This window comes from Suillus bovinus (genome assembly GCF_016758785.1).
Source record: "Suillus bovinus strain UH-Sbo-P2 chromosome Unknown EDB93scaffold_24, whole genome shotgun sequence".
Taxonomy (NCBI): domain Eukaryota; kingdom Fungi; phylum Basidiomycota; class Agaricomycetes; order Boletales; family Suillaceae; genus Suillus; species Suillus bovinus.
This window is the reverse complement of record NW_024542080.1, coordinates 407,100-433,647: the sequence shown is the minus strand read 5'-3', so window position 1 is coordinate 433,647 and position 26,548 is coordinate 407,100. Positions and strand designations below refer to the sequence as shown.

Genomic DNA, 26,548 nt, shown 5'->3' with positions numbered 1-26,548 from the left:
AGTGATAATTGATGGCATCAGAACGACACACTCACTGCAGCTCGGTCGCTCATAATTCACAAAGGCCGCCGTCTTTCAGAGCTCCCAGGGTACCACGCACGAGGCTTTCCCCAATACAGAATTTGAACAAATTTCAAGCTTCAAAACGGAACAATATATTATTCGGGCGACTTTTAAGTGGCCGAAAAGAAATTTCAGGAATCCACAGTACGGATGGGCCCCAGGCATTCAACTTGATGGTAATCGCAACCCACGAGGTCTGGGAGGATAACGACTAGCCCTGCGCTGACTGTGCACAAAGCTGTTTTCTCTGTGCATCCAATCATCACCACTGCTAATGCGGTGTCTCATACTCAGACAATCGCAATGCGTCCTCAAACAGTGAAAGTGAGTTTCAAGCTAAAATTACTTTCAGGCTCTAGGTGAAATCCATGCTGCCCACGTGTCACATAATTATTTTTAAAGTGGGCGACTTATGGTATCATGTGGCTAACTTAGGTTCAGTTGCTAGAGCTGCGCCAGGCTGCTGGTGGGTGTACATGTGTACTACTCATTTCGTTTCGCCCCCACCAGGCATTCGACTGTTGCATCAATTTCGAAGTTGTGGTGAAAACTCTCATTAAACGCCTTTTCAACTGATTTTGATGTCCTACTAGGTCTCATTGACCCGGGGGGAAGATCATGGGGATATGCCCGATGCTTGTTCGATCTCCCATTTATCAACGTTCTAGTAATCGCTATCAGTCTATGAAAGACTTTTTCTAACCACTCTTGTGGATTCATTCGCTCCGCAAGTGCAAGTACACTCAGACCGAGAGCACTCGGTTCAGTAGATCCGAACCTTCAGTGCTTACCGCCATATCAAGCGGCATCATGTAAGGCTAGCCTTCGCTATTCTCAGGTAATTTACTCACTGGCACTGCCTTGACTTTGATTACATTTTGCAGGGCTCGATGTATTTGGAGCGATCGATTGTATCGAACCACTCCTTGCACAGGCACTGCTTCTGATATAACACAAGGTCTACTTTTAATACGGACCTGGGCTCTGTTGGGGCGCGTTCTAGCGTGTCTCATCTGGCTTGCTTGCTGCAGTATATTCTAACGTTCTCTCCAATTCCCATTCTCATGAATATTGCCCAGGCGTGCACAGCCGGGAGTGGCGTTGTGGGTGCCACAGTCTTGCGATCAATGAAATGTCCGTTCGCTCGATTGTTTCGTCCGCCGCATATATTCACTGATCGGTTAATCTCATGGTCGCGCCACCCCCCTATCAACTACGGGACGCTACGAAGCGCTTCGCCTTACGTATGGGATTATGTTATTCTGGTGTATGAGGATGACTGAGCACCCATAATAATTCCGAACGCGTGTGGACTCATTGCAAGCTCATTGCACGCCACGGTCGGGACATCCATGAAGTCGTCATGCTTCCAACCGATTAACAAGCGAATCACGCACAGAACATTGTTCGGTCTGTATCTTGCCATCTATGCAATGTGTACATTAGGCAAGATCATTTCGCACATCAGATCTATCTGCCGTTGTTGATCGCAGAAACAATGTAGCTATTTCCTCGTTGAACGTCCCAGTACTCGATGTGGAATGGTGCTTGCGCACGATTTCACATTTCAGGGGGTTTCTGACTCTTGGATCTGAGAGTATTCTGGAAAATTTGATACCTGTCGTTGGTCACGAGATCTTACCACAAACGCCACGCCGCGAAGAACAAAAGCTGTTGCATATGGCAATATTGTATCTTCACAGCTGCTATTCAACATAGGAAATGCCATAGACAAACGGAATGACGTTAGTGTGTTGACCCGGGGATGAGATCGGGCCAAACTACGGTGTTTGACATTTCTTGTGTAGTACATATATAGGGGGAAATCTGAGTGCAATTGGCATATAAATTTGTAGACTGCCCAAGTTCGTATTAGTATTGTGACTGCCAAACAAAATTCCTATATTAAATCTCATCCTCATAATCATCTCCGCTCCGAACGTCTCTTTGACCAGGTCTGGATTTCGCATTGGTAGTAGAACTGAAAGTCGAGATCGACTGTGCAATGAGGTCATCCAGCATATCAGGGGGGATGTCGTATTCAGATCCTCGGACCACGATGGCATACACCGCTGGGATAGTTTTCAGTACTCGTTCACGAATGCCAGGTGATAGGAAAACGCTACCGTCCTCAATCTTTTCCAGAGATTGTGAGGTTACAGCCTGTTTCTTGGATAACTCCCTCACGTACGGAGTAAAGCGTTCGAAATCTACTTATCCGCAATCACACCTTGGCATTGTAAGGATTCCATATCCTCTACACCCCGACTAAGGCTTCATAATAAGATTCAAGGACTTACGTCTCGACATCCGCGTGACTCACTGATGCGAAGAAGCATCACGCTTCGCGTCCGAGTCACGCGGACACATTCTCTTTCCTTACCCTCATCTTCTCGTTATTCTCAACGACCAGCTCGGTCCTTCACCCTCATTCATACTATACCCTGGACTCATCACCTAACTCTCTCTCGTCATTCTTTTAGTTTTCACTCCTTTCGTCCCAAAAGCAGTCAAAAACCTAACAGCTCTCATCATTCCTGTGCACGGCGAGCTCCCTATTACTACCTTCATTCAAAAACTAACATACTTTAACTCATTTCCGTTACTCCTACCCTGTCAGGCTCAACGCCACCACTCTCCGTCTCATCAAACTCTCCCTTTCGTAATAACCAAGACCCTTACCTTTTCATAGATAAAATACGGCCTTGTAGACTCGTTTTGAACGTTGGTTGATTTCCCCGCTACAAGCTCGCGTCCGATCCTAAGAACAATCCTATCGCTTTGAGTTACGCCATTCCCTTATCGAACTCAATAGCAGCACTACACATTGGAGCCCACCGCGAGGGGAATTGTCTTAACACCCCTTCGCACTTCGAGTCGGATTCGCTGATCTTCACTGATCTTCTAGTCTGACTCGTCCCATACCCGGTCTCTGGACCACGCTTATCATAATTATTTCAAAGTATTATCACCCTAACGCGCAAATTCGCCTCGAGAAGCAGCCAACTGCGCTGGCTCCCAAGAAGAACAGATCCCGCGCAAACACCATTGACTCTCCTTCCGCCCCATCCTTAGCACAACCGACGATTCTCACCCTTCCCCAGACCCCAGTTCGCCACAGATCCGTTCATACAAACGCAGATACTTCGGAAGGACCAACTGAATCTTCACTATCGGACGACGATACTGTGGGACGACTCCTCCAAACAAATTCCCCCATTCCCCGCCATCCCTCAGCCGACTTTCACCTTAAGACCAGCCGTATTCGAAGCAGAAACGCCCACTGCCCCTTCCCCGAACGAAGGCGCACCCCCAGCGAAATCCCTCCCTCCTATTCCCAGACCTGACTCCTTCGCGCTCCAGTACCTCCGCCAAACACTCCCATCGCCAAAACCACCACGCTCCCTAGCGTCCAAAACACAGTCCCTACCGCAGCACCTCCCGCCTTACCGAATCCCTTTGCCATCCCGTTCCTAGCACCATTACCCTTCCTATCACCCAGGTCATAGCCCCTGCTGCACTCGTTCCATCGCAACCATCACACATCACCATCTCCGCAGCACCTCCCACCTTATCGCACCCTTTTGCGCATCGTTTTCCCCCGCTACCTCGGTACTATCAAGCATGTCTAACCCGTCCAAAGGCATTAATGCCATGCCAGGGGCCAATTCTAGCAAAGCCCCCTCATTCAATGGTGAAACGTCAGAATTGTTGGAGTTCTTCGAGCTCTTCGAGGACTTAGCGGATGCTTGTGCACTTACTCCCGCAGAGAAGTGCAAAAACTATCGTGCGATACGTCGACATTCCAACAAAACGATTCTGGGTGACACTGACAGGCTACGAGAGCAAAGACTTCGACGTTTTCAAGACCAGTATCTTAGCACAGTATTCGGGTGCTGCAAAGGGCCAACGCTACACTATACGCGATTTAGAGCGAATAGTGATCAGTAATGTCGACAATGATATTTCAACCGAGACGGAACTCCTACAATACTATAGGCAGTTCCGTCCCATAGCTCACTGGCTCGTCGTCAACGGGAAGATCTCACACGGGGAACGAGATCGATACTTTTGGCAAGGACTCCCTATGGTCACTCGCGATGCTATCGACCGACGACTTGAGCTCAAGGACCCCAATTACTCGAGGACGGAGGCCACAGATTTTGAAGAAGTTCTCAAAGCAGGGCGTTTCGTATTCTCAGATGACGCTTTTGACGCAGACCTCAATGAGCCTATAGCGACCAGAATACGAACAATACGAGAAGGACGCACCGTACGAGCCAAGCCCTCGGCACTATGGGACTCAGACGAAGAAGAAGAGAGGAAGGAGATACGGAAGGAAGTACAGACGAAGCGAGTAGCATTCACGTCTCCTCCGAATCCTCCTGCCCCTGCTAAAACCACGATTGACGAAGTAGAAGAGCGCTAAGCACGGAAGATGCACGGTCTCGACATCGGAGATGTTGCCTATTCAGGGTGTTACACCCGTCTCGTATGTCTAGCTCCCGCAGCAGCGCAGGCATGGGCCCCTCCCAAGTCACTACAGAACCTTGCCAACACGTCCGCACAACCTGCCTTATCGTACCTTCCGCTCCCCACCCCTTCATTCGTCCTCAGGAAATTCGTCAACTCCAACGTGTTTTTTTTTGCGGAGGACCGCACGTTATGCGCACTTGCTCGATAGCAGGAGAATATTTACGGGCAGGAAGAATCATCCGCGACGGACCATACTTTGCGTACCCAGATCGCTCGCGCATACGACGCTTCGGAAACGAGACTTTCAAACAAGTAATCGACTCTAGGTATGCTTCAGCACGCTCTCCTACTCCTGCGACAGGATCCAACTCCATTCCCCTTGAAACTCCTCACCAAGACCCCAAACCTCAAATCACTCCGTCAGAAATTCCTAGCTCGCCTTCATCACTGAGTCGTATTTCTTGCAGTGTCACCCAGTGGTCGAGAACCATGCTGTGATAGTAACGGTCGAAGAAGAAACGGATGAGCAAGCAGCGGAAACACTTGCCATAACAAGGTCCAAGTCCAAAGCAGCAATCAACCCAGAAACTCAATCTATCACACCCCCTTCGTCATCGCACTCTGCTTCGATTCCGGCCTCCGCACAATCTACCAACCCTTCGTCCTCATCACGCGTCGCACCAATGGAAACTGTCAAAACCGCTACTAGTGAGACAAGAAGAAAGAACCGGCATTCAAGTACGAATCAAAGGCCGCTTCACCGGATTGCAGCCAAACGTCTCTATGAAGCGATCCTCAATATGCCTGTCCAACACTTAACGGTATCCGATCTTCTGTCGATTAGTCCAGATCTGAGGAAGGAGGCAGTCGAGTACTCACGCACCCAACGAGTGCCAACGCCCGCGGCCGCGCGCCCTGAAAACGTGGTCACAACTAGTCTAACCAGCCCCCCACCCCTCCAAATCGAGCACGCAACACCCTTACGAGAAATTCGCGTCACGTTGAACGGGACACACTCTGAGTTAGGGTTGCTGGACGAAGGGTCAGAGATTGTCGTCATTCGAGAGGATGTCTGGAGGAAAACGAACGCGGCCTATCAATCAAGACGTTCGCATGCAAATGCAAACGGCAAATGGAGGGATCTCAGGAGATGGCTGGATGCTTAGAGGATGTTGGAAATAGACGTCGAGGGAATTAAGACATGGGCCCCACGCGTATGTAGTACCAGACGCTCCTTATCGATTACTCTTGGGACGACCATAGGCAACGATTAGTCCGCCTCTCAAAAGCCGAGGGACACTAATAATGTTCATGTCTCGGTGCACGATCCTATGGACCCGAATATCACCAGGACCCGTCAAAACCACCCCTCGTCCTTGGCCTCATCCCTCCCTTGCCTTAACAGCGGCAAGCACTTCTTCCATACCCCCCACACTCATCCTCATCGGCCCTGCCTACCTCTTACTCCCCCTCTAACCAGCTCGACGAACATTTACCATGCCATCAAATCGTTTGGTGACGTTTATCGCTGGTTTCCCAACACAGCGTGGCCGATGAGAACAAGATCGAGAGAGCCAATGACCAGTATTGTGCGAATCTCGGCAATGAAGATCAATGCCAAACTTGGAGGCGTTAATTCACTGCCAAATCCGAAGCTGGCTATCCTGCCGACCAATTCGACGGACATTTACCATGCTATCCCCGAATCTCGTCTCACCTTCTCCTCCTTCGCCGAATTCCTCCTCCAAGCGCATTTCGATATAGATCCCCTTCGCCGCTCCTTTGCCTATAAGAAAGTCGCTAACAAGGTCAGACCCGTCCCTACCACCATGCCAGCGCATGCGCGCATCATCCGTACCTTTCCAGAAGAACCTCTCTTGTCCCTTCCTCCCCTCACCCCCACACCCTCAGCATTCACTCCTGGCAAACGCCTCACGAAAGAACGTATGGGACGACCTTGGCGTATTCTCAAACGAGTTCTTGTGGCCGGAAGAACGAAACCTCGCCGCGCAAGTCCTATCCAACAACGAGGTAGCTCTCGCTTGGGACGAAACGGAGAAAGGACGTTTCCCGTGACGACTACTTCCCACCTGTCATTATTCCAACCATCGAACACACTCCCTGGGTTCATCGACAACCACCCATTCCCCCCCGGCATTCGCGAAGAGGTCGTCAAACTCATTCAGTCGAAGATAGCGTCGGGAGTTTACGAAGCATCCAATAGCTCATATCAGTCGAGGTGGTTCTGCGTCGCAAAGAAAAATGGATCCGTACGTATTGTGCATGATCTTCAGCCCTTGAACGCAGTGACTGTCAAGGATGCCGCAACCATGCCCTATGTAGAATTATTCGCAGAGCAATGTGCAGGGCGCGCTATATATTCGATGATGGATCTCTTCGTTGGCTTCGACCACCGCGCGCTCGCCGAAGAATCGCGCGACATCACCACTTTCCAGACCCCCCTCGGCACCTTTCGTCTTACAGTGCTCCCTCAAGGTTGGACCGACTCTCCCGCTGTATTCCAAAACGACGTAGCATTTATTCTACAGGATGAGATAGAGATCGCCCCCAACTTTCAAGACGACGTGAACGTCTTAGGTCCTCGAACTCGATACGAAATGCCTGATGGATCCTACGAAGTCCTCCCACAGAACCCAGGTATCCGCAGATTCGTCTGGGAACATTGCCTTGACGCCAACAGAGTCCTCCATCGTCTCAAACATGCCGGCGCGACTGTCTCAGCAAAGAAACTATTCCTTTGCGTCCCACAAGTACTCGTTGTGGGGCAACTCTGTTCTTACAAAGGTCGCACCCCAGATACTGCGAAGATCGCCAAAATTCAACATTGGCCGCCTTGCAAAACCCGCACAGAAGTTCGAGCATTCCTGGGCACAGCGGGAACCATTCGCACCTGGATTAGAGACTACGCACGTATTACCCATCCCCTAACCAACCTCACTCGCGCAAACGTCCCTTTTGCATGGACTCCCGAGACGCAAGAGGCCATGGACGAGCTCAAATCAGCCATAATTGCTTCCCCCGCTATCCAACCTCTCGATTATCACTCTCCTAACGAAGTCATACTTGCGGTTGATTCCTCACACATCGCATGCGGTTGGATATTGTTGCAACTCGACAATGAAGGCCGTCGTCGTCCTGCTCGTTTCGGTTCAGTCACCTGGAACGAGCGAGAAAGCCGTTATTCACAGGCGAAAGTTGAGCTATATGGCCTATTTCGCGCCTTGCGTGCGGCCAAAGTATGGCTGATCGGACTCAGAACGTTCACAGTGGAAGTCGACGCCAAATATATTAAGGGTATGTTGAGTAACCCGGATGTTCACCCCAACGCCGCAATCAACAGGTGGATCGCGGGAATCTCCCTCTTCGATTTCAAACTCCGTCATGTTCCTGGAAAACGACATGCTGGTCCAGACGGTCTGTCTCGACGACCACGAGCAGATGAAGACCCCGACGAGGAAGCTTCGGAGGAGATAGATGAGAGCATCGATGAGACTCTGGACAGTGGGATATGGGTGGCAAAGGGAGTTGAGGAAGGAATTGTAGAGACGATAAAGAAAACGCTAGCCTTCACGACTCTAGTTCCCCCATCTATCGACACCAGGATCCCTTCAGACGACACCTCTCTACAGCGTGATAAAGATCTTCGCATCATCCTCTCATTCCTCGAGAATCTCTCGTTCCCCTCTACCTTATCAAATTCCGAACGCTCTCGACTCACCAAGCGTGCGCACCAGTTTTTCGCGCAAGGACATCGACTATGGCGGAAAGAATCTAATGGACGTCATCAGCTTGTGCTGTTTGACTCCGACCGTTTACGCATCCTCCACGACACTCACGATACACTCGGACACAAGGGTTTCTATTCTACTCGACGGACGATAGCAGACCGTTTTTGGTGGCCCTCTCTCGATACCGATCTCGCCTGGTATCTGAAAACTTGCCATCAATGTCAAATTCGGTCAAACGAGAAGGTCGTGCTCCCTCCTACTGTGTCAATCCCCGCTCCTCTCTTTCGCAAAGTTTTCACCGACTCTATGCACATGCCACCATCTCACGGCTATTCGTATGTCGTCCAAGCACGCTGTTCATTGACGAATTGGCCAGAGTTCCGGATGTTGAGGAAAGAGACGGGATGCACCTTGGGTGCATTCATCTTTGAAGAGATCTTATGCAGATGGGGAGGACTCGAGGAGATAGTAACTGATAACGGGACGCCCTTTGTCGCCGCGCTCGACTGGCTCGCTCAAAAGTACCATATCCGGCACATTCGGATTTCGGCATACAATTCAAAGGCCAACGGCGTTGTTGAACGGTCGCATCGTACCATACGCGATTCACTTGTCAAGGCCTGTAACGGTGACATTACTGAATGGCCCACTCTAGCTCACCACGTTTTTTGGGCTGATCGAGTCACCACGCGAAAATCCACAGGTCACAGCCCGTTTTTTATGGCACACGGCATCGAGCCTCTCCTTCCTTTCGATATCACCGAAGCTACTTTTCTCCTCCCCGATATCACATCTCAACTCTCCTCGGCAGATCTGATAGCCATACGCGGCCGTCAACTGGCCAAACGAGATAAAGATTTAGCCGTCATGCATGCTCGAGTACTCAAAAGTCGCATCGCATCTATCCGAAACTTCGAGCGTCGCTTTGCAAACACTATCCATGACTACGCATTCAAGCGTGGTGATCTCGTACTTATCCTCAACAAGAAGATCGAAGCGGCGTCGAACGCCAAGTGCAAACCACGGTACTTTGGACCAATGGTCGTCGTCTCGCGCTCCCAAGGAAGCTCGTACCAGCTTGCAGAGCTCGACGGCAGCATATCCAAACTCAAGTTCGCCGCCTTTCGTCTCATCCCATATCACCCTCGCTCCCCCTCATCCATTGAAGTCACGCAGTTCATCGACCCTCAAGCCCTCGCAGGAGTCAATGACGAGCAGTCTTAGATGCGTTCTTTCTATTTTTCTGCTCCCTCTCTCATTTTTTCTCTCTCCTTGAACCGTTCTATCTTATTACACATATTTTAGTTTTATTGTTGGAAGATCGACCGAGGGCGGTCGATATTCAAAGTAAGGAGGGGATGTAAGGATTCCATATCCTCTACACCCCGACTAAGGCTTCATAATAAGATTCAAGGACTTACGTCTCGACATCCGCGTGACTCACTGATGCGAAGAAGCATCACGCTTCGCGTCCGAGTCACGCGGACACATTCTCTTTCCTTACCCTCATCTTCTCGTTATTCTCAACGACCAGCTCGGTCCTTCACCCTCATTCATACTATACCCTGGACTCATCACCTAACTCTCTCTCGTCATTCTTTTAGTTTCACTCCTTTCGTCCCAAAAAGCAGTCAAAAACCTAACAGCTCTCGTCATTCCTGTGCACGGCGAGCTCCCTATTACTACCTTCATTCAAAAACTAACATACTTTAACTCATTTCCGTTACTCCTACCCTGTCAGGCTCAACGCCACCACTCTCCGTCTCATCAAACTCTCCCTTTCGTAATAACCAAGACCCTTACCTTTTCATAGATAAAATACGGCCTTGTAGACTCGTTTTGAACGTTGGTTGATTTCCCCGCTACAAGCTCGCGTCCGATCCTAAGAACAATCCTATCGCTTTGAGTTACGCCATTCCCTTATCGAACTCAATAGCAGCACTACAACATCACGATGATAGACCCCTTCTTTCCACAGAGCGAGGTGACCTGCACGCCATATTAATGGAGACTCATAAGTGCATTCAAAATACGTACATAAAATACATTGGTACCACACGTCGAAAAGCTGGTTGTCATGGAGCTCCGTGATTGGTTTGAGCTTGGGGAATACAAGAATGTAGAGCACGCGACTGCCCGTGGTGGGTTTCACGACACCGAGCGCTTCTCGGACGGCGGACGCAGGATTCGCGAACGTGTGGTGCCAAAGGAACTCAAGAACACGGCCTTGGACAGTTGCGTGCCTCCCAGCAATCTCCTCAACCTTTTTCAGGATCTCCGACTCGCTAGTGCGATCAGACTCTCCCAAAAATATCTTGGCCACCGTTCCATCCTGGAAGTTGTCGTATTGCTTTGCAAGCGCTTCACTAGTGACACCGACCAAGCTGATGTTCTCGCTGACGACCGAAGCCCCACGACTGTTTGGGATGAATTCGAATTGACTATCACCTTCAACTGTTCCATTCGCGCATGGCAGAGTAGACGATGTGCCAGTCCCTCCAGCAGGGGACATGACGGTAGGTGTTCAATGATAACACTGGCTGAGTGTGGTGAGCAGCACTACTCAGGCGGAAAAAGTGAGGACAAGAAAGACGAATACTTCCTGCTTGCCTTATATCCGGTCAACCAATGTGGCGCAAATGGAGTGAACCATCGATCAATCTGACATGTGAGATTGTGGAAGCGGTTGTGAACCTACAGTTTAATTCGTGACTCCGACGACGCGTTCCCATCAACTCGTGCACGTGACCCTGACTTTCTCTGGAAATCCATTTCCGTCCCGATATCAGAGATCCATCAATACGCTACGCTCTCATTTCGTCGGAAAGAAGATCGATTGCAGCGCGCCAGGTAGTACTAGTATATCATATTTCTGTATAGTGAATTTAAAGGAACTCCGCTATCTAGCACGTCTCGTTCTCATCACAGAAGTTCTTCTAAGAATCTTGATTTTGGGATTATGTTCTAGGAGTAGAATTCAGTCTGACCCTTGCGCCATGTTCACAGAAAGAAGTATGTCAAATCTATGACTCAGTCGCAGTTCTCAACTTCTCTTGTATTCTTTTGTTTTTCGATAGCTACACAATGGTTGCCACCCCCCTTTAGATCCCTATTCTGCATCAGCCTGCATGATATTGCTGGTTAATATACACTTCTGTGTATCGTGAGTGATGTGTGAATCGGACAATCAATATTTGATTCCTTGCAGGGCCCGGGGGCACCCTTCTTGTCTCATGCCCCCGCTCATGATTCCTGGAGAGCTGGTTTGGCGCGTGAAGACTACTGTGGTGCGGTCTCTTGCTTTGCAGTGATTTCAAAAACCGTGTCTATGATTTCTGGCCTGAGAACACGTCGATACGATGGGCAGTGTGAACCACGAATCGTGGACAGCATGTCTTTTGACGTCATGGCACATACCACCGCATATCTATATATTTGACCGTCATGTAGTAGCAAAACACGGAAAACAGTATGTATCGTGACAACGAATAAAATTCACTGTGAAGCTAAAAGGTTGCTGAGCTTTACCCAGGCCATAGTCCTTGTGAATTTGCCTAGCACATTATCCATATCTTCTTCTATTGTTTCCTCGGCGTTTAGCTGCTCGCCTGATCCTTCCATCAATTGTTGTTCCTGAATACGGCGAACATGGTAAGTGTGACGACGGCGATTGGAGGCATCCACATCGAGCGCCTCGAAACAATCTATAAGGAGAAGCCATAAGGACCGATCTATGTCCGATCCCGAAATTTGGAGATATGGGGGTTTATGATCGAAAACATTTTCCAAAAAGACTAACTTCTTCTCGCCACATGTAATGGCGCCTAAAGTCGCCCACTCGTCAAGAAGGCGTGATTGCTTTGGTAGAAGGGCTCCCTGCCTGTAACGCAAGAAAATCCAGGTTAAAACCCATAAAAACGACTCTAAATTATGGCGGTATAGATGTTTAACTTCGCCTCGTTGAGCCTTTGCATGGAGAAGGTCGAGGGCCATGAACGGTACCGTGCCCGTACGCTCATTGCCCCGTGGACCCGGGTCATCCACCAATGAAGATAGGTCGTAGTCATTTAAGACACCGATCAGTTTTCTTTTTTTCCTGTACCACATCAAGTTTCCAGGGCTAATATCACGATGATAAACCCCTTCCTTCCATAGAGTGAAGTGACCTGTATGCTATGTCAAAAAAAGGGTCAAATAAATTGAATCAAACACGTACATAGGATAGATTGACGCCAGACGTCAAAAAGCTCTTTGCCGTAGAGCTTCGTGATGGGGTAGAGCTTGCGGAATACAAGGATGTAGAGGACACGACTGCCCGTGGTGGGTTCTGGGACACCGAGCGCTTCTCGCATGGCGGACGTGGGATTCGTGAACCCGTGGTGCCAGAGCAGCTCAGGAATGTGCCCTTGGACGGTCGGGTGCACATTGGCGATCTTCTCAACTTTGTCCAAGATTTTTGGCTCGCTGGTGCGACCCTCCTCTCCCCAAAAGATCTTGGCCACCATCCCATCCTGGACGTTTGGGAATTTCTTGGCGAGCGCCTCACTAGTGACGGGGACCACATTGGTGGCTCGTCCATGTAGTCCGTAGTGCGTCACCCTTTCGTCGTGACTGGTGTGAAGCAACAGATCCACCGTTCCAAGATCTTTGTCCTGGATTTTGAATTCGTGGCATTGTTTCCCCTCAACTTGAACTGGGAGGAACTCCTTGTTTCGACCCCAATCGTGGACCTTGAAGCGTTGTAACGCGTACAACAGCACCATGAATCGCGGGAGATCTTGAGTGAAGTTGATGCCCGAGCATTGAACGGTGCCCTGGCGATCATAATACCAGATCCAGATCACATCGTCTAAAAAGCCGTAGTAAGAGCGCGACCAATCTGGACAAACTAATGAACCCACCGACGACGATAAAATTAATCAGATATTCGACAGCAAGATTGGCCGCAAACATTTCGGCGGCGTACAGACCTGTCTGGACGGTCACATCTAGCTCGTCAGGATTAGCTTTGAATTTTTTCGCTCCGGGTCGCAAGGTGTCCGCAGCCTTGCGCTTAGAACTGGACCCGCCCTTGGAGGGCTCTGCGGCAGTAAGGCCAGAAGACGATAAACCTGCTGCTCGACCCATTTAGTTTGATCTTGGAATCATAAATGAAATCACTTACGTGCGGTGTCGGACGCAGGTTGTGTGGTTGGGATCTGCGAAGGGCCCTGATCCGGCTCTTCGGCCTTAAGATGATCCACCGGCAGATATTCTGGCTTAGTGGGAACATAATCTGTCACTGTGTACGAAGAGGGCGGTGGCTTAATCCCTTTCGTCCTACCTGGCGTCTTTCTCTTGAACTCGATGGAACCTAGAATATCTTTCCAGAAGAGTGGTGTTCGCGGCTTTTCCATTGCATTCTTGACCATGTGATCATTGCGCTCCTGACCGTCCTTTGTGTCGTCCTTGTGGTCGGCTCTTTGTTTGGCCTTCTGATCGCCCTTCTTGCCGTCCTTCTCATCCTCGAAGGAAGCACGTGCGCTGTTCAAAGGAATCATTACGACGTCGGGCTTCCGAACCGATGTCAGCGTCTTGTGGGTTTGGTACATGGGCATATCGTTTTGCTGGCAGATCATGTCCACGGTGGTGGCAGGAGCATCCATTCCGTCGACCTTAATTTCTTCAAGACAGGCGAGTGCGATATTGGTGGCCTGAATAAAAGGGCTGTAGAACTTGTTTTCTATTCCTGGACGTATGCTTGCAATCAATGTAAGCGTGGAAACTTTCGATCGTGAAGGAGCACTCACTATTCATTCAGGGCTGTCTCGATGCCCGAGGAGGATATGCCTCCAGCAGAGACATCACCGTTACAAACCGGTAGAACTGCCTCAAGACACTTTTGCAGAAGCTCGGGTTGCTTCGTCTCCGGCGCGCAAGACGCGCGCTGTAGGAGGGCTTGCAGCATAGCATCTGCCTTGCACTGCTTGGCCTGCTCGATGTCCCGCTGAATCCATGGGCGGACCTCCTTGACCCTTCGTGGAATGTCAGGTGCTACTCAATGAGAATAAGAAAGATGCGTACTGGACACCGACCAAGTCGATGTTCTCGCTGATGACCGAAGCCCCACGACTGTTTGGGGTAGATTCTAATTTAATATCACCTTCGACTGATGCATTTGCGCGTGGCGGAGTAGATAATGTGGCAGTCTCTCCAGCAGGGGACATGACGGTAGGTGTTCAATGATAACACCGGTTGAGTGTGGTGAGCAGAACTACTGAGGTGAAAAAAAGTGAGAGGACAAGAAAGACGAATACTTCCTGCTTGCCTTATATCCGGTCGACCAATGTGGCGCAAATGTAGTGGACCATCGATCAATCTGATGTGTCAGATGCTGGATTGATGTGGCGGTTGTGGACCTACAATTTAATTCTTGACTCCGACGACGCGTTCCCATCAACTCGCGCACGTGACCCTGACTTATATCTCTGGACATCGATTTCAGTCTCGTCCGTACCAGTATATATCGGAGATCCATCAATACGCTATACTCTAAGTTCGTCAGAAATAAGATCGACCAGGTAGTACTAGTACTTCATGTTTTTGCATGGTGAATTTAAAGGAACTCCGCTATCTAGCACGTCTCGTTCTCGGTTATGATCAACAGAAGTTCTTCTAAGAATCTTGATTTTGGGACTTATGTTCTCAAAGTAGAATCCAGTCCGACCCTCGCGCCATGTTCCACAGAAAGAAGTCTGTCAAACTTATGACTCAGTCGCAGTTCTCTTGTATTTTTTTGTTCTTCGATAGTTGCACACAATCGTGACTCCCCGTTTAGATCACTGTGCTGCATCGGCTTGCATGACATTACTGTTAATGGACATTGCTGTGTATCTTGGGTGATGTCTGACAATCAATATATTTGATCGCTTGCAGGGGGGACACTTCTTGTCTCATGCCCCCGCTCATATATTCCCAGTCGATCTCGTGGCCTTGAGAAAGAGTAATCCATCTGGGGCTTCAGTCCCGCACCCGGTCACCCTTGAAGTAGCCCTTTGCGCTGTGTGTCATAAAGTGAGAGAAACAAAAGCGCGTGGAGTCTTCGACACAGGATCGTTTTTAGACTAAACATGCGCAGGGCGTGAGTGGGATGCCTACCGGGCACGCATGGTGGGTAGTCTAGCGCGGGGCAGGGACGTGCTCCTTCTTGCCTGAAGAGCTGATTTGGCGCGTGAAGACTACTGTGGTGCGGTCTCTTGCCTTGCGGTGATCTCAAGAACCGTGTCTATGATTTCTGGCCTGAGAGCACATCAATACGATGGGTAGTGTGAACCACGAATCGTGGACACAGCAGGTCTTTTGATGTCATGGCAAGTTGGCAACTATGATACCAGCGCATGTACAGCAACCTCAGAGTCCCTGTGACAGCCAGTCAGTGAAGATTTGGCACGTATCTATATATTTGACCGTTTTGTAGAAGCAAAACACAGAAAACAGTATGTATCGTAACAACGAAAGAGAATCACTGTGAAGCTGAAAGGTTGCTGAGCTTTACCCAGGCCATAGTCCCTGTGAATTTGCTTAGCATATGATCCATATCTGCTATTGTTTCCTTGGCGTCTAGCTGCTCGCCTGATCCTTCCATCAATCCCTGCTGAACATGGTGAAGATGGCGAATGCGCCTACGGCGATTGTAGGCATCTATATCGAGCACCTGGAAACAATCCATAAGGAGATCCCATAAGGACCAACCTATGTCCGATTGAGAAGTTTGGAGGTTTGGGGGTTGATAACTGAAGCGATCGAACAGAAAGAACAACTTTTCCTTGCCACATGCAATGGCGCCTAAAGTCGCCCACTCGTCAAGAAGGCGTGATTTCCCTGGTAGAAAGGACTCCCTGCCTGTAACGCAAGAAAATCCAGGTAAAAATCCATATAAACGACTCTAGATCATGGCGGTATAGGTGTTTAACTTCGCCTCGTTGGGCCTCTGGAGTGAGACGTTCGAGGGCCATGAACGGTACCGTGCCCGTACGCTCGTTTCCCCGAGGACCCGGGTCATCCGCCAACGAAGATAGATCGTAGTCATTTAAGACACCGATCAGTCTGCCGTTAATCCTGTACCACATCAAGTTTCCAAGGTTGATATCTCGATGATAGACCCCTTCCTTCCACAGAGTGAAGTGACCTGTATGCTACGTCACAAAGGGTCAAATAAATTGAATAAAACACACACATAGGATACATTGATACCAGACGTCAAAAAGCTCTTTGCCGTAAAGCTTCGGAATGGGATAGAGCTTCCTGAATACAAGGATGTAGAGCACGCGACTGCCCGTGGTGGGTTCTGGGACTCCGAACACTTCTTGTATGGTGGACGTGGGATTTGTCAACCCGCGGTGCCAGAGTAGCTCAGTAATATGTCCTTGGACGGTCGAGTGCACATTGGCGATCTTCTCAACTTTGTCCAAGATTTTTGGCTCGCTAGTACGACCCTCATCTCCCCAAAAGATCTTGGCCACCATGCCATCCTGAAGGTTTGGGTATTTTTTGGCGAGCGCCTCGCTAGTGACGGGGACCACATTGGTGGCTCGTCCATGTAGTCCGTAGTGCAGTCACCCTTTCGTCGTGACTGGTGTAAAGCAACAGATCCACCGTTCCAAGATCATTATCCTGGATTTTGGATTCGTGGCATCGTTTCCCCTCAACTTGAACTGGAAGGAAGTCCTTGTTTCGGTCCCAATCGTGAACCTCGAAGCGTTGTAACGCGTACAATAGCACCATGAATCGCGGGAGATCTTGAATGAAGTTGATGCCCGAGCATTGAACGGTGCCCTGGCGATCATGATACCAGGTCACATCGTCTAAAAAGCCGTGGTAAGAGCGCGACGAATCTGGACAAACCAACGAACCCACCAACGGCAAGATTGGCGACAAACATTTCGGCGGCGTACAGACCTGTCTGGACGGTCACATCTAGCTCGTCAGAATTAGTTCGCTCCGGTTTGATTGCTGTGGCGGTTGTGGACCTACAGTATAATTCGTGACTCCGACGCGTTCCCATCAACTCGCGCACGTGACCCCGACTTGCGCAAGTTACGTGGTGTCGCAACCTTAAGTGTCGCTGCAGCACATAATTCAGACTACCATCATGCTTGTTCCATCTTATGTTTAGTTCTGGTACTACATCTGGGCTAATAGAAGAACCTGTTTAATAGTCCGGCAAACGCTCATCTGAGTTTGAAACTGCACACCGCCCCATTGATGCCATATCACCTCAGGCCCGATTAACAAGACAATATTATTACGGGTTAGTGAAGTAATAATTATGTCGACATCATGATGGTCATCGCTGATTGTTATGCTGCGACAGAGCCTCGGCGAATTTTACGGTCCATGTGTGACAGATTCGTCACTCGAACGTGTGTTAGTTCTGCCGTTCAACGTTCAACACCCAAGAACACTACATGCACGGAATGACCAAGCACACGTTCCCCGCCGCGCGACGCCCATATAATATCATTGACGTCTCATTACTCATCACTTACCTGCATTGCAACCCATTTGGGCTCTCGGCCATCACCTAAAATGCAAGTCTGCATTGTTGAGTTACCGAGACGACTGATCTTTGTCGTCATCATGACACCTTCTATCGGTATATCCAGGTCCCCGTGATGTGTGACTCACCTTAACAGCGAAATGCAGTATTTGCGCAGCCATTCGCAGTTGGGCGCCCTCTCTGGAGCATATAAGACGGGACAGCAACAAGGAAATACCTCATCATTCCCATCATCATGGCACTCGTTCTCCCAACTTTGTCTGCCTTCACTTCTTCCCGTCTCACAGCCATTTTGACGGCCAAGACCCAAGCAGACTTCACCGCAGCGTTTGATGCGCTTTTCGCGCGCAATGTCAATGTTGTTTACAATGGAAAGCAACTTTCAAGGGAACAGTACCAGGCACAGTTACTCGGTCAGAGCAGCGCTGCTGCTGAAGAGCAAGGCGCAAACGTCAGTCTTCAAGGTCAGCTAGAAATCCCCGGCAACGAAGGCCAACTGGTGAGCAAATATTTTTACTTTGTGCTCTGCCATCTCATTCAAGAAAATCGCAGTCTGGTGTTGTCGGTCTATTCTACACTTCCCTTGTTGACTCAAAGTTCCTTGTCTTTGGAGCTCCCGCGGAGAGCAAACTAACTTCTTCATTCAATGCTATGTAATATCTATTTGTCATTGTGATTGCTCAGCCATCTGACCATTTTATGCTGCGCAGCATTCAGGCTACAGAGCCTCGACCTCCATCCAACCCCCGTATTCGCGGATATTTTGACCCCCGTCGCATAGTGACAGTGAACCAGAATGCTACCGAACAAGCCCTGCAAGTCACCATTCCTCACTCTTCCATTAAACCAACCACACCTGGCGTCACTACTAAGAATTTCGCGCTTCCACAGGGGCCGTTTGGTGCACCCTTTGGTCCCGGACCTGTACGCTTGGGTCCCACAGAGACAAATCCTGTCTCAGAGACGTTCCCAGGGGATGGGGAGTTTGGTGCACCTCCAGTCATGATCCCTGGAGAAACTATTGGTGAAGATACTAATACCAAGGCATGAGTATCTCGATTTCTCTCATACAGTATAAACATCCATGACAAGGACATATCTTGACCTATGTATCATTACTTGTACATTACAGTAACAATCGGAATAATCTTTCTGGAGGATGTGATGATATCATATAAACTTGGGGAGCACATGGCGTGATCGAGTGCATGGAATACGGCCAAAAAGTTGAGTATCGATACAATAAGGGCGACATTAATCGCGCAAGATTAACAGGCATGATTCAAGAATATTCCCCGCGGTCTGCCTTTACCTAGCTGCATGTCAACATCAAAGATGAAGAATTCGCATTCACAACACTCACATCAGCCTCGCTCTCCGTTGGGCAGGGCTCTCTCACAACTTCTGTTGTCTCCTCATAGACGACGTGCCGCTTGATGGTGCGCCCGTCTGGCTCTATGTCAGTGCTCTCCTGATCTATTCCAAGATCACCAGCACCGACAACGCCCTCAAACTCACCCACTCTCGCAGTACCAAGGGGACCAGTTACTTCATCTTTCAGGTAGGATGCCTCTCTGTGATCCATTTGCTCATCTGCTTGACGCTTCGCATTAACATAATCAATCGTCTTGCGCTGAAGATCGTCGAGTGTGATGGAAGAGCGGTCAGCCTGCGAAACGATATCAATGTCATTTTCTCTCGACGTTTCAGCGATGTTGTACTAAGCACCTTCACATGTGCTTCGGATGCGGATGCTAGATCTTCGTTCCACCCTGGTGCATCATCGTGTGGGGATGAAGTTTGATGGGTGCCGGACAAGTTTCTTCGTTTCTCTCGCTCCAGCGTCTGTAATAAAGAAATTTCGTTCTGCTTCGAGGGCAAATGGCTGGAGCAAACGTACCTCCGGATCATTGTTATGCATCGTACTTTGGTAATTAAGTCATGATGAGCATGGTAGTATGTGATATTGAAATTATAACCAATACCTAGTGTACTGGTCTTCCATTATCATACCTTCGGCCTCTCAGGCTAGACAAGGTGTCTGCTTTGTGGGCGGATCTCGCACTTGCATATCGCGACGGAGCTCCTAGTGTTCTCTTTACAGAGCAGCGCACTACAGTAAAATAGCTCATTCTGCTTGGCGGAGGGGATGGACTCTTGAGTGAAACAAAGTCTTGGTACACTTGAAATACTTGAACCGTGCCCCTAACGTCATCTGAGCCAAAAGTTTATGATGTCATACCCGTGGAAACGCCTTATTTTGGCATGTGTGTTGCGCACCATGATGTCCGGGAACTTCCGTTCAGTTGTATGGCACCTAAAGCAAGGCATTGATTTAGTGAGTGCACACGACATCCGACTAATGAGCGGCGCTGCCGGTCTCATCATTGCACAACTTGTTCATGCATTCTAACACAAGGACTCAGTCGGAAATAAACCCATCATGGCGCAAGACTAGTCGACTCTGACTACATCCCTGCGCAATTTTCTGAACTGATACCTGGCCAGTGATTTTTTCGATACGGGAGTTGCGCATTGCTCGGGTACTTTGTCCATACTACGGTATCTTCAAAACGAACCTTCGTCCTGTGAGTGGCAGCATTCAATTTCATGTTCAAGCCCGTTTAGACGAACGCACTTTCTCGGGGTTCTTGCAACCTGATTCACTGTGCATGCAGTGGATGATATCTCTGGCTGTACTCGAAGACGCACGTTTGTTAAAACCTTCGTTCGGTAATACTCTGGTACGTTTGTGATGATAATACAGATACTTTGTTACTTCTATCCCGCCCCCTTCCGATAGTCCTATCTCCCAGCCACCAATACTGCTCGATATCTGATCTCTCCTTTCTCGAGTTTAGCCATAGCTTCTTCGATTCCCTCGGCCGTCAGTGGGAACTCTTGGGTGATGGGTTTGATGCCATGGACGGCCACAAATCTTAGCATCTTGGCGTGGACACCACGCGATGCACAAAAGATTCCCTGTATTCTCAACCCCTTTGAAATGATAGGCGTATAGGGCATGACAAAATTCCCATGGGATACAGTGATAGGATATATAGTAGCGTTGGGCGCCAGAATCGAGAGGAAGCTATGAATCACATAAGTCAATCCATCAAAAAGTACTTTAAGATAAGAACTCACGGGTCCCAATCAGGGAGATGCGAAGTTGTTACGAACAGGTGCTTAATCGGCTTCCCGACATCCTGTTTGCTCACATTCCTCGTATAAAACTCCTTTGCACCTAAACTCTTCGCCTCTTCCCTCTTACGATCGCTTCCAGAGAAAACTACAACCTCGCACCCCATTTTCGCTGCAAATTGGATGGCGATGTGACCAAGACCACCGACACCTATGATTCCCACTCGGTCGGCAGGCCGAACATTATACAAATACATCGCGTTGAATACCGTTGCTCCGGCACACATCAACGGCGCCGCGTCAGAGGAAGAGACAGCATCGGGGATATGGAAGAGGAAAGCTGCCTTCCACACCGCGTGGGTAGCGAATGCACCTTGGTCAGTGTTGGCCTTTCCGTAAGTAGACCTGTCAGGGCAAAAAAACTCGTTTGCGTTGAGGCATTCATCACAGTGCCCACACGAATTATGGAGGAATCCCCAGCCAGCGCGATCGCCACTGTTCAAATTCGTGAGCTACACGACAATGCAAATGACAAGCGGGTATACACTTTGAATGAGGTGACTTGCGATCCGACCTGCTGCACGACGCCAACACCTTCGTGGCCGAGGACCATGTCTGATGTCTTGTAATGTTCGTCTGTACCGCACAGGCCAGCATGGGTGATTTTGAGCAGTACCTCGTCTGGTTTGAGGCTTTCTTTGTGAGTTTTTGACTCGACTATCTTTCCGGTGAGGGAACCTCTGAAGACGGTGAAGTCGATTCCGGTCATTCTAGTCGCTTTCTGTACGGGAATGGGTGCTAGGCGCAATTCAAGTAGACAATTGAAGGCCAACCCTTTTATATCTCCACTAACATGGGGTGGGAGCTCGAAGAAGCATTGTGATTTGTTATCTGAAATCCTATGGAGGTAAGCATTATAATAACGTTGACGTGCTAAACACAAAGGGATACTGATAGAAATCAAAGTTCATATGCCTTTTGAAGCTGGCTCGTGGCACCTGATATGATCCCTGGAAGCGCCCTGACCGTGTAGTTCGTTATCGACAGACTGTTTACTATGTATAATACCTGGCGCTTGTTGGAAGCTGGGCAAGGGGCAAGGGGCAAGGGGAATCGCTTTCAATATGTCAAGCCACGTATTCAATAGAAGGAGTTCTAGCGCTTGTCTTCCACATGACTTCCGTGCGGCACGATACGAATATTTCGGTGTATCTCTCCGAGATTTCGCATCACGCCGAATTACTACATCAAGGCATGCAAGTCGCACGACTTAATTAAGTGAAGGTCTGTAGTAATATCTGAATCACCAGAAGCACCATGGTACATTGCTTAGCCGTTAATATTTTAGGACATGCATAGAAAGACCAATCAAACTAGCTAAAAACTGATCATACTTCGACCGATCCAACACCAGCGCCGCAGAAGCCCACTCCTCTCAAATTCCAGCGGCATTCGGTATCCTGGGCGCCTCCAGACTGATCAAATGCTCGGCTGATCACCGTCACCTTGGTCTTCGAGCGTCCGTTCCTCTGTCCCTGGTTAGCCCACTCAAGAGCATCAATGTCGATGTCTACTACGACTTCGCCTTCCCACAATGACCAACTCCAATTGCCCTCTTGGTATGTGATTCGAACTTCGTGCCATGTCTCGCCGCCATCCCCGCTGATTTCCACACGCGAGATAGGGGAGTGGGAGTAGGCGTAACCTATGACTTTAAGAGTCTTCTGGTCAGGACAAGCAGGTGTCAGACACTGGACGTGGGCAACGACCGAGTTGCAGTTAAGTCGTTGCATTGCAGGTACACGGCTCCACCAATCCTCGTTGATGGCCTTCTCTGGAGAGGAAACCTATTTGCAGCAAAGATGTTGGACATGAGCCTGCATCGCGATTAGATATGGATGACATACACATTCGGGCAACATCTTGTAATCGCGCTGCTGATAGAAATTGGGCGATTCGTTCCTTGAAATAGTGATACGGTCCACCCATTTAACCCATCGCATGCCAAAGTACCCAGGCACAACGACACGCAAAGGGAATCCATGATCAGGTGTAAGGGGCGCATCGTTCATCTAGTACGAAACGTGAATATACGCGCACTTCTTAAACCAATAATCTGACCTGGTAGGCAAGCATAGCAGCACCATCCTTTGCCATGACCTCCTCAAGCGGAATAGACCCTCCATAGGAAGTGTCATCCTCGCACGGCGCAACATGCGAGGCGAAGCAGACGTGGAAACCTTTTTGAGCGTCTTCCTGCTCAGGGATTCCTGCACTGATCAATATGTCACGCAGGAGCACACCGCCCCAGCGCGCATTCGCAATGGTACCCTCAGACCACTTAATACCTCGGACCTCTTTCCCGGTGTTTTCTTGCATCTTAGCACGACGGTTACCAGCGCACTAGATTGAGAGGTGAGTGTATTACATTCTTGAAATGCCAAGGATGACCTACGACGAGAGCAGCCACAACCACCTTTCTTGGAAAGGATGCGATCATGTCCTTGACGTTCAATACCTTCTCTTCCATCCCCTCCATTTCGCCATCGATCTTGACCGTGTAGCTGTCGAATTCGGATGCCAGATCCTTAATTACAGCTGTAGATGCCACGAATATCATTCCATCAGCGACGTCCGTGGTCAAGTCAAGCATTAAAGGATGATAATCAGATGGGATGGAATATCCAGGCACGACATCAGAGTCGGTGATCGTAGATCATAGGATCGAGAGCCAGTGTCAGGTGCATTATGGGAGACAGAAGAGGTTGTAGCATAGTTTGGAAGAAACATACAATGGTTACGGGAATATGCCAGGTGCAGTGGTGTAATGGTGTGCTTTGTGAGCTCCACGAGACATGGTGGTTCGGCATTGAGAGGTGACTGGCCAAGCACCCGCAAATCAGTCTTGCCCATGTTGGTATCGTTTAGAATGTTGACAAAGAAATGCTAGAGACGATGAAACATGGCATCAGTACAATCCAATACATTGAGTTGGCTAGTAGGTAGTCACCGATGTAAGAAGTATATGCTCACTGAAGGAGAAATCAAACAGTGAGGCTTGGGGAAATGCAAGAAAGTGGGCTGGTTTTATAGGAAAAGCATGTATGCTTAGACTCAGATACACTCATAGACGGAGCTCGAGCCCTAGGGCCCTAGCTGAGACTTGGGTGCAATATTTTGTCTGTAGATTTGAGATCAGTGTAACAAATATAAATACGGCGTAACACTAATAAAAGTTTCGTTTGCAAGCTCCGAGAGCATCACCTGCAGGTCCGGGGAGAACTTTAACACCACAAGAAGCGAATCGCTTCAAAGTTCAAATTACATGAGGATGTTTACTAAATGTCAGTGGACTGCTTCCCGTGTTTACTTCTAGACATAGCTAGTCTACTCGTCTGCTTCACCTGCTACGATGACATCGTCTGTAGAAACAATCAACGTTTTGTCGGCAAGAGATACTGTTGACTTGCCTATTTTCAGGACTGCTCGAACCAACTGCAATTGGGAAAACGCATTGAGACATCGTGCATCAAAGTGACAAGTAAAAGTGTTCGTACCTGGGTGGCGAGTAGATATTGTTGTCGCTTCGAGATCAGAGGGTCATAAACGAACTGCTTCTTCATGTCTAGAATTCCAAACTTCATTCGAGTGTTTCAAATATGCAACGTGTTATCACGCACCATTCTCTCCCCTTCCAGAACAATCGATTCCAAGTCTAGAGTTCTTCTCTGTGACCTGTCGACTCTTGACTTCTGTCAATGTCTCGATTGGCGAGAGACCACTGTTCTCAGCAAGTGCGAGGGGGATTGCGTCGAGAGCAGCTGCAAAAGAACGCATCGCATATTGCTCAATGGATGGAATCTCATCGGCAGCTTTCGAGACAGCAATGGAACAACTGATATCAGCAGCACCACCCCCATATACCACGCGGTTGTCCACGACAAGATTACGGACCGCGCAAATAGCATCGTGTAGGGCACGTTTTGCCTCATCGACGATCTATGTGCCTTGATATCAGATGGTGTATGCAGTGAGGGTGAATAGAAGGCAGACCATTTTATTACTTCCGCGAACAAAGATTGTGACGGCACGGGAGTTGGCACACTCCTCAATAACGAGCATCTTGTCGCGGGTCGTGCCGAATGTGACCTCCCGCACGATACCTGCCTTCCCAAGTTTTTGCGGTGTAAGATCCTCGAATCGGGGGACGATTCGACCTTGCGTCGCTATGGCGATCAACTAAGATCAGAACATCAATAATGCTTTCACGGTAGGGAGCATTTGTGAAATTCACCTCAATTTCTGGCCCACCAACCCATCGAACTGCAGGCAGCTCGTTCTGCATCAACAAGTGATTTGCTTCGTCATCAAAACCCCACTGGCAAATGACCAAGTTCGCTCCAGTATCTTTCACCATCTTGATCATGTCTTCGAATTTCTCCTTTTCATAATCTCTGAGGTGCTTAAACTCTTCTACAGACGTGATTTCGAGCTTGTGCTTAGTCTTGGGTCGTGGAGGCTCAAAGGGACAGGTGAGAATTGCAAGGCGAGCATCGCGCACGCAAGAGGGCATTTGTGGATGGGACATATCCTTGTCGATGAGAACGCCCTTGATCAGCGTCGTGTCAGCAAGGGAGCCGCCAACTTTGCCGTCAACCTTGATGAGGTCAAAGGGAACATCACGACGTTCAAGGTCTGCAACTGTCAGAACAGCATCAACCGCGATTTGAGCGAACTGCTGCAACTCCTTTGATACGCTGAGCCAAATTTAAAGCATATTCAAGGAAAGAAAGAATGGACTGGCGCACATTTTGCTGCCTAGACTAGTCATTGCGGTCTTGAGAAGATTCTCTTTGTTTTCGGGTGAGAAATCGACACGATCTGAGATGCTGTCGAGTTTCTCGCAGGCAACCGTACAGGCCCGGTCAAAACCATCTGCTATGCGGATGGGATGAATACCACGGTCCAGCAGATCTTCACTCTTTTCCAAAAGTGCACCAGCCAGAACTTCAAATGTATTTCAATAAGAGCAAAGGGATGGGTACGAGTTAAGATCGTACCGACAACGCCAGTGGTCCCGTCTCCGATCTCATCATCCTGGCTTTTAGACAGCTGTACAAGGAGCTTTGCAACTTGATGCTCAACCTCCATCTGTCCCAAAATAGTTGCACCATCATTCGTCACAGTGATCTCGCCGTCAGGCGATATAAGGATTTTATCCAACCCTGCGTGATTGATCAATCAAACTCCTGTAATACAGCAGTGGCTAAATAGAGCTCACCTCGAGGTCCTAGGGAGGTCCGGATTATGTTTGCCACTGTCCGTGCCGCAAGAATGTGTGACTTGAATATATTTGGTGAACTCAGCACTCTTGATCGACAAGAAAATCGCTCACCTTGATTGCCTCCACACCATGAGTTCTTGTTTTTCTTCCTTGCTCCCTGAGGATGATGAACGGTCGGCCATACTGAAATAGTTGAGCACTAAGTATGGGAAGGTTTGGATATGCGAATCACCTCATCAGTTGCATATACAGCTTCTTGTTGAGCCATGATTTTGTTGCTGAACGCGTCGCGTTTTG

The 26,548-nt window shown here is 49.1% G+C and overlaps 8 protein-coding genes across 8 annotated transcripts; 1 reads left to right on the top strand and 7 right to left on the bottom strand.

Moving 5' to 3' along the window:
* Positions 1–10,032: 10,032 nt before the first annotated feature.
* On the bottom strand, positions 10,033–10,892 carry EDB93DRAFT_1328229 (uncharacterized protein). Its single transcript, XM_041455113.1, has 2 exons — positions 10,326–10,892; positions 10,033–10,277 (listed from the first exon to the last, which is right to left on the bottom strand). The coding sequence occupies exons 1-2, from the start codon at positions 10,798–10,800 to the stop codon at positions 10,183–10,185; spliced, it is 570 nt and encodes a 189-aa protein (XP_041308218.1). The 5' UTR covers positions 10,801–10,892; the 3' UTR covers positions 10,033–10,182.
* Positions 10,893–11,783: 891 nt separating this feature from the next.
* Positions 11,784–14,676, bottom strand: EDB93DRAFT_1337111 (uncharacterized protein; the record flags this gene model as incomplete). The annotated part of the gene is made up of 6 exons (XM_041455354.1): positions 14,352–14,676; positions 14,078–14,302; positions 13,453–14,027; positions 13,190–13,402; positions 12,505–13,137; positions 11,784–12,454 (listed from the first exon to the last, which is right to left on the bottom strand). The coding sequence occupies exons 1-6, from the start codon at positions 14,492–14,494 to the stop codon at positions 11,784–11,786; spliced, it is 2,460 nt and encodes an 819-aa protein (XP_041308217.1). The 5' UTR covers positions 14,495–14,676.
* A 1,113-nt stretch (positions 14,677–15,789) lies between these two features.
* EDB93DRAFT_1250070 (uncharacterized protein) lies at positions 15,790–17,208 on the bottom strand (the record flags this gene model as incomplete). The annotated part of the gene is made up of 5 exons (XM_041452945.1): positions 15,790–16,165; positions 16,209–16,455; positions 16,504–16,798; positions 16,887–17,131; positions 17,184–17,208. 5 exons carry the CDS (start codon positions 17,206–17,208, stop codon positions 15,790–15,792), a joined length of 1,188 nt encoding a protein of 395 aa, XP_041308216.1.
* An 853-nt stretch (positions 17,209–18,061) lies between these two features.
* Positions 18,062–18,876, top strand: EDB93DRAFT_1084503 (uncharacterized protein; the record flags this gene model as incomplete). Its single annotated transcript, XM_041445841.1, has 3 exons — positions 18,062–18,325; positions 18,379–18,479; positions 18,537–18,876. 3 exons carry the CDS (start codon positions 18,062–18,064, stop codon positions 18,874–18,876), a joined length of 705 nt encoding a protein of 234 aa, XP_041308215.1.
* Positions 18,877–19,007: 131 nt separating this feature from the next.
* Positions 19,008–20,040, bottom strand: EDB93DRAFT_1143993 (uncharacterized protein). The gene is made up of 5 exons (XM_041449416.1): positions 19,840–20,040; positions 19,727–19,751; positions 19,555–19,671; positions 19,190–19,495; positions 19,008–19,138 (listed from the first exon to the last, which is right to left on the bottom strand). The coding sequence occupies exons 1-5, from the start codon at positions 19,956–19,958 to the stop codon at positions 19,109–19,111; spliced, it is 597 nt and encodes a 198-aa protein (XP_041308214.1). The 5' UTR covers positions 19,959–20,040; the 3' UTR covers positions 19,008–19,108.
* Positions 20,041–20,435: 395 nt separating this feature from the next.
* EDB93DRAFT_1279600 (chaperonin 10-like protein) lies at positions 20,436–21,736 on the bottom strand (the record flags this gene model as incomplete). Its single annotated transcript, XM_041454432.1, has 3 exons — positions 20,436–20,917; positions 20,971–21,479; positions 21,515–21,736. The coding sequence occupies 3 exons, from the start codon at positions 21,734–21,736 to the stop codon at positions 20,632–20,634; spliced, it is 1,017 nt and encodes a 338-aa protein (XP_041308213.1). The 3' UTR covers positions 20,436–20,631.
* A 335-nt stretch (positions 21,737–22,071) lies between these two features.
* On the bottom strand, positions 22,072–24,333 carry EDB93DRAFT_362847 (Oxidoreductase, molybdopterin-binding domain-containing protein). Its single transcript, XM_041456200.1, has 6 exons — positions 23,978–24,333; positions 23,760–23,913; positions 23,423–23,565; positions 23,089–23,370; positions 22,875–23,039; positions 22,072–22,814 (listed from the first exon to the last, which is right to left on the bottom strand). Exons 2-6 carry the CDS (start codon positions 23,878–23,880, stop codon positions 22,356–22,358), a joined length of 1,170 nt encoding a protein of 389 aa, XP_041308212.1. The 5' UTR covers positions 23,881–23,913; positions 23,978–24,333; the 3' UTR covers positions 22,072–22,355.
* A 21-nt stretch (positions 24,334–24,354) lies between these two features.
* On the bottom strand, positions 24,355–26,519 carry EDB93DRAFT_1084467 (chaperonin Cpn60/TCP-1 family; the record flags this gene model as incomplete). Its single annotated transcript, XM_041445837.1, has 10 exons — positions 24,355–24,462; positions 24,525–24,592; positions 24,648–24,966; positions 25,021–25,206; positions 25,262–25,724; positions 25,776–25,974; positions 26,028–26,192; positions 26,249–26,309; positions 26,363–26,434; positions 26,484–26,519. 10 exons carry the CDS (start codon positions 26,517–26,519, stop codon positions 24,355–24,357), a joined length of 1,677 nt encoding a protein of 558 aa, XP_041308211.1.
* Between the last annotated feature and the right edge of the window lie 29 nt (positions 26,520–26,548).

Coding starts and splice junctions, on each gene's coding strand:
- EDB93DRAFT_1328229 (XM_041455113.1), bottom strand. CDS start 10,800: ATGTCCCCTGCTGGAGGGACTGGCACATCGTCTACTCTGCCATGCGCG. Junction 10,278..10,325: donor GTGGTACCAATGTATTTTAT/GTACGTATTTTG, acceptor TATGGCGTGCAG/GTCACCTCGCTCTGTGGAAA.
- EDB93DRAFT_1143993 (XM_041449416.1), bottom strand. CDS start 19,958: ATGAGCTATTTTACTGTAGTGCGCTGCTCTGTAAAGAGAACACTAGGA. Junction 19,496..19,554: donor CATCCGAAGCACATGTGAAG/GTGCTTAGTACA, acceptor ATCGTTTCGCAG/GCTGACCGCTCTTCCATCAC. Junction 19,139..19,189: donor CAACGGAGAGCGAGGCTGAT/GTGAGTGTTGTG, acceptor ACATGCAGCTAG/GTAAAGGCAGACCGCGGGGA.
- EDB93DRAFT_362847 (XM_041456200.1), bottom strand. CDS start 23,880: ATGGGCAAGACTGATTTGCGGGTGCTTGGCCAGTCACCTCTCAATGCC. Junction 23,566..23,759: donor GGCATATTCCCGTAACCATT/GTATGTTTCTTC, acceptor TGGCATCTACAG/CTGTAATTAAGGATCTGGCA. Junction 22,815..22,874: donor ACAAGATGTTGCCCGAATGT/GTATGTCATCCA, acceptor TGCTGCAAATAG/GTTTCCTCTCCAGAGAAGGC.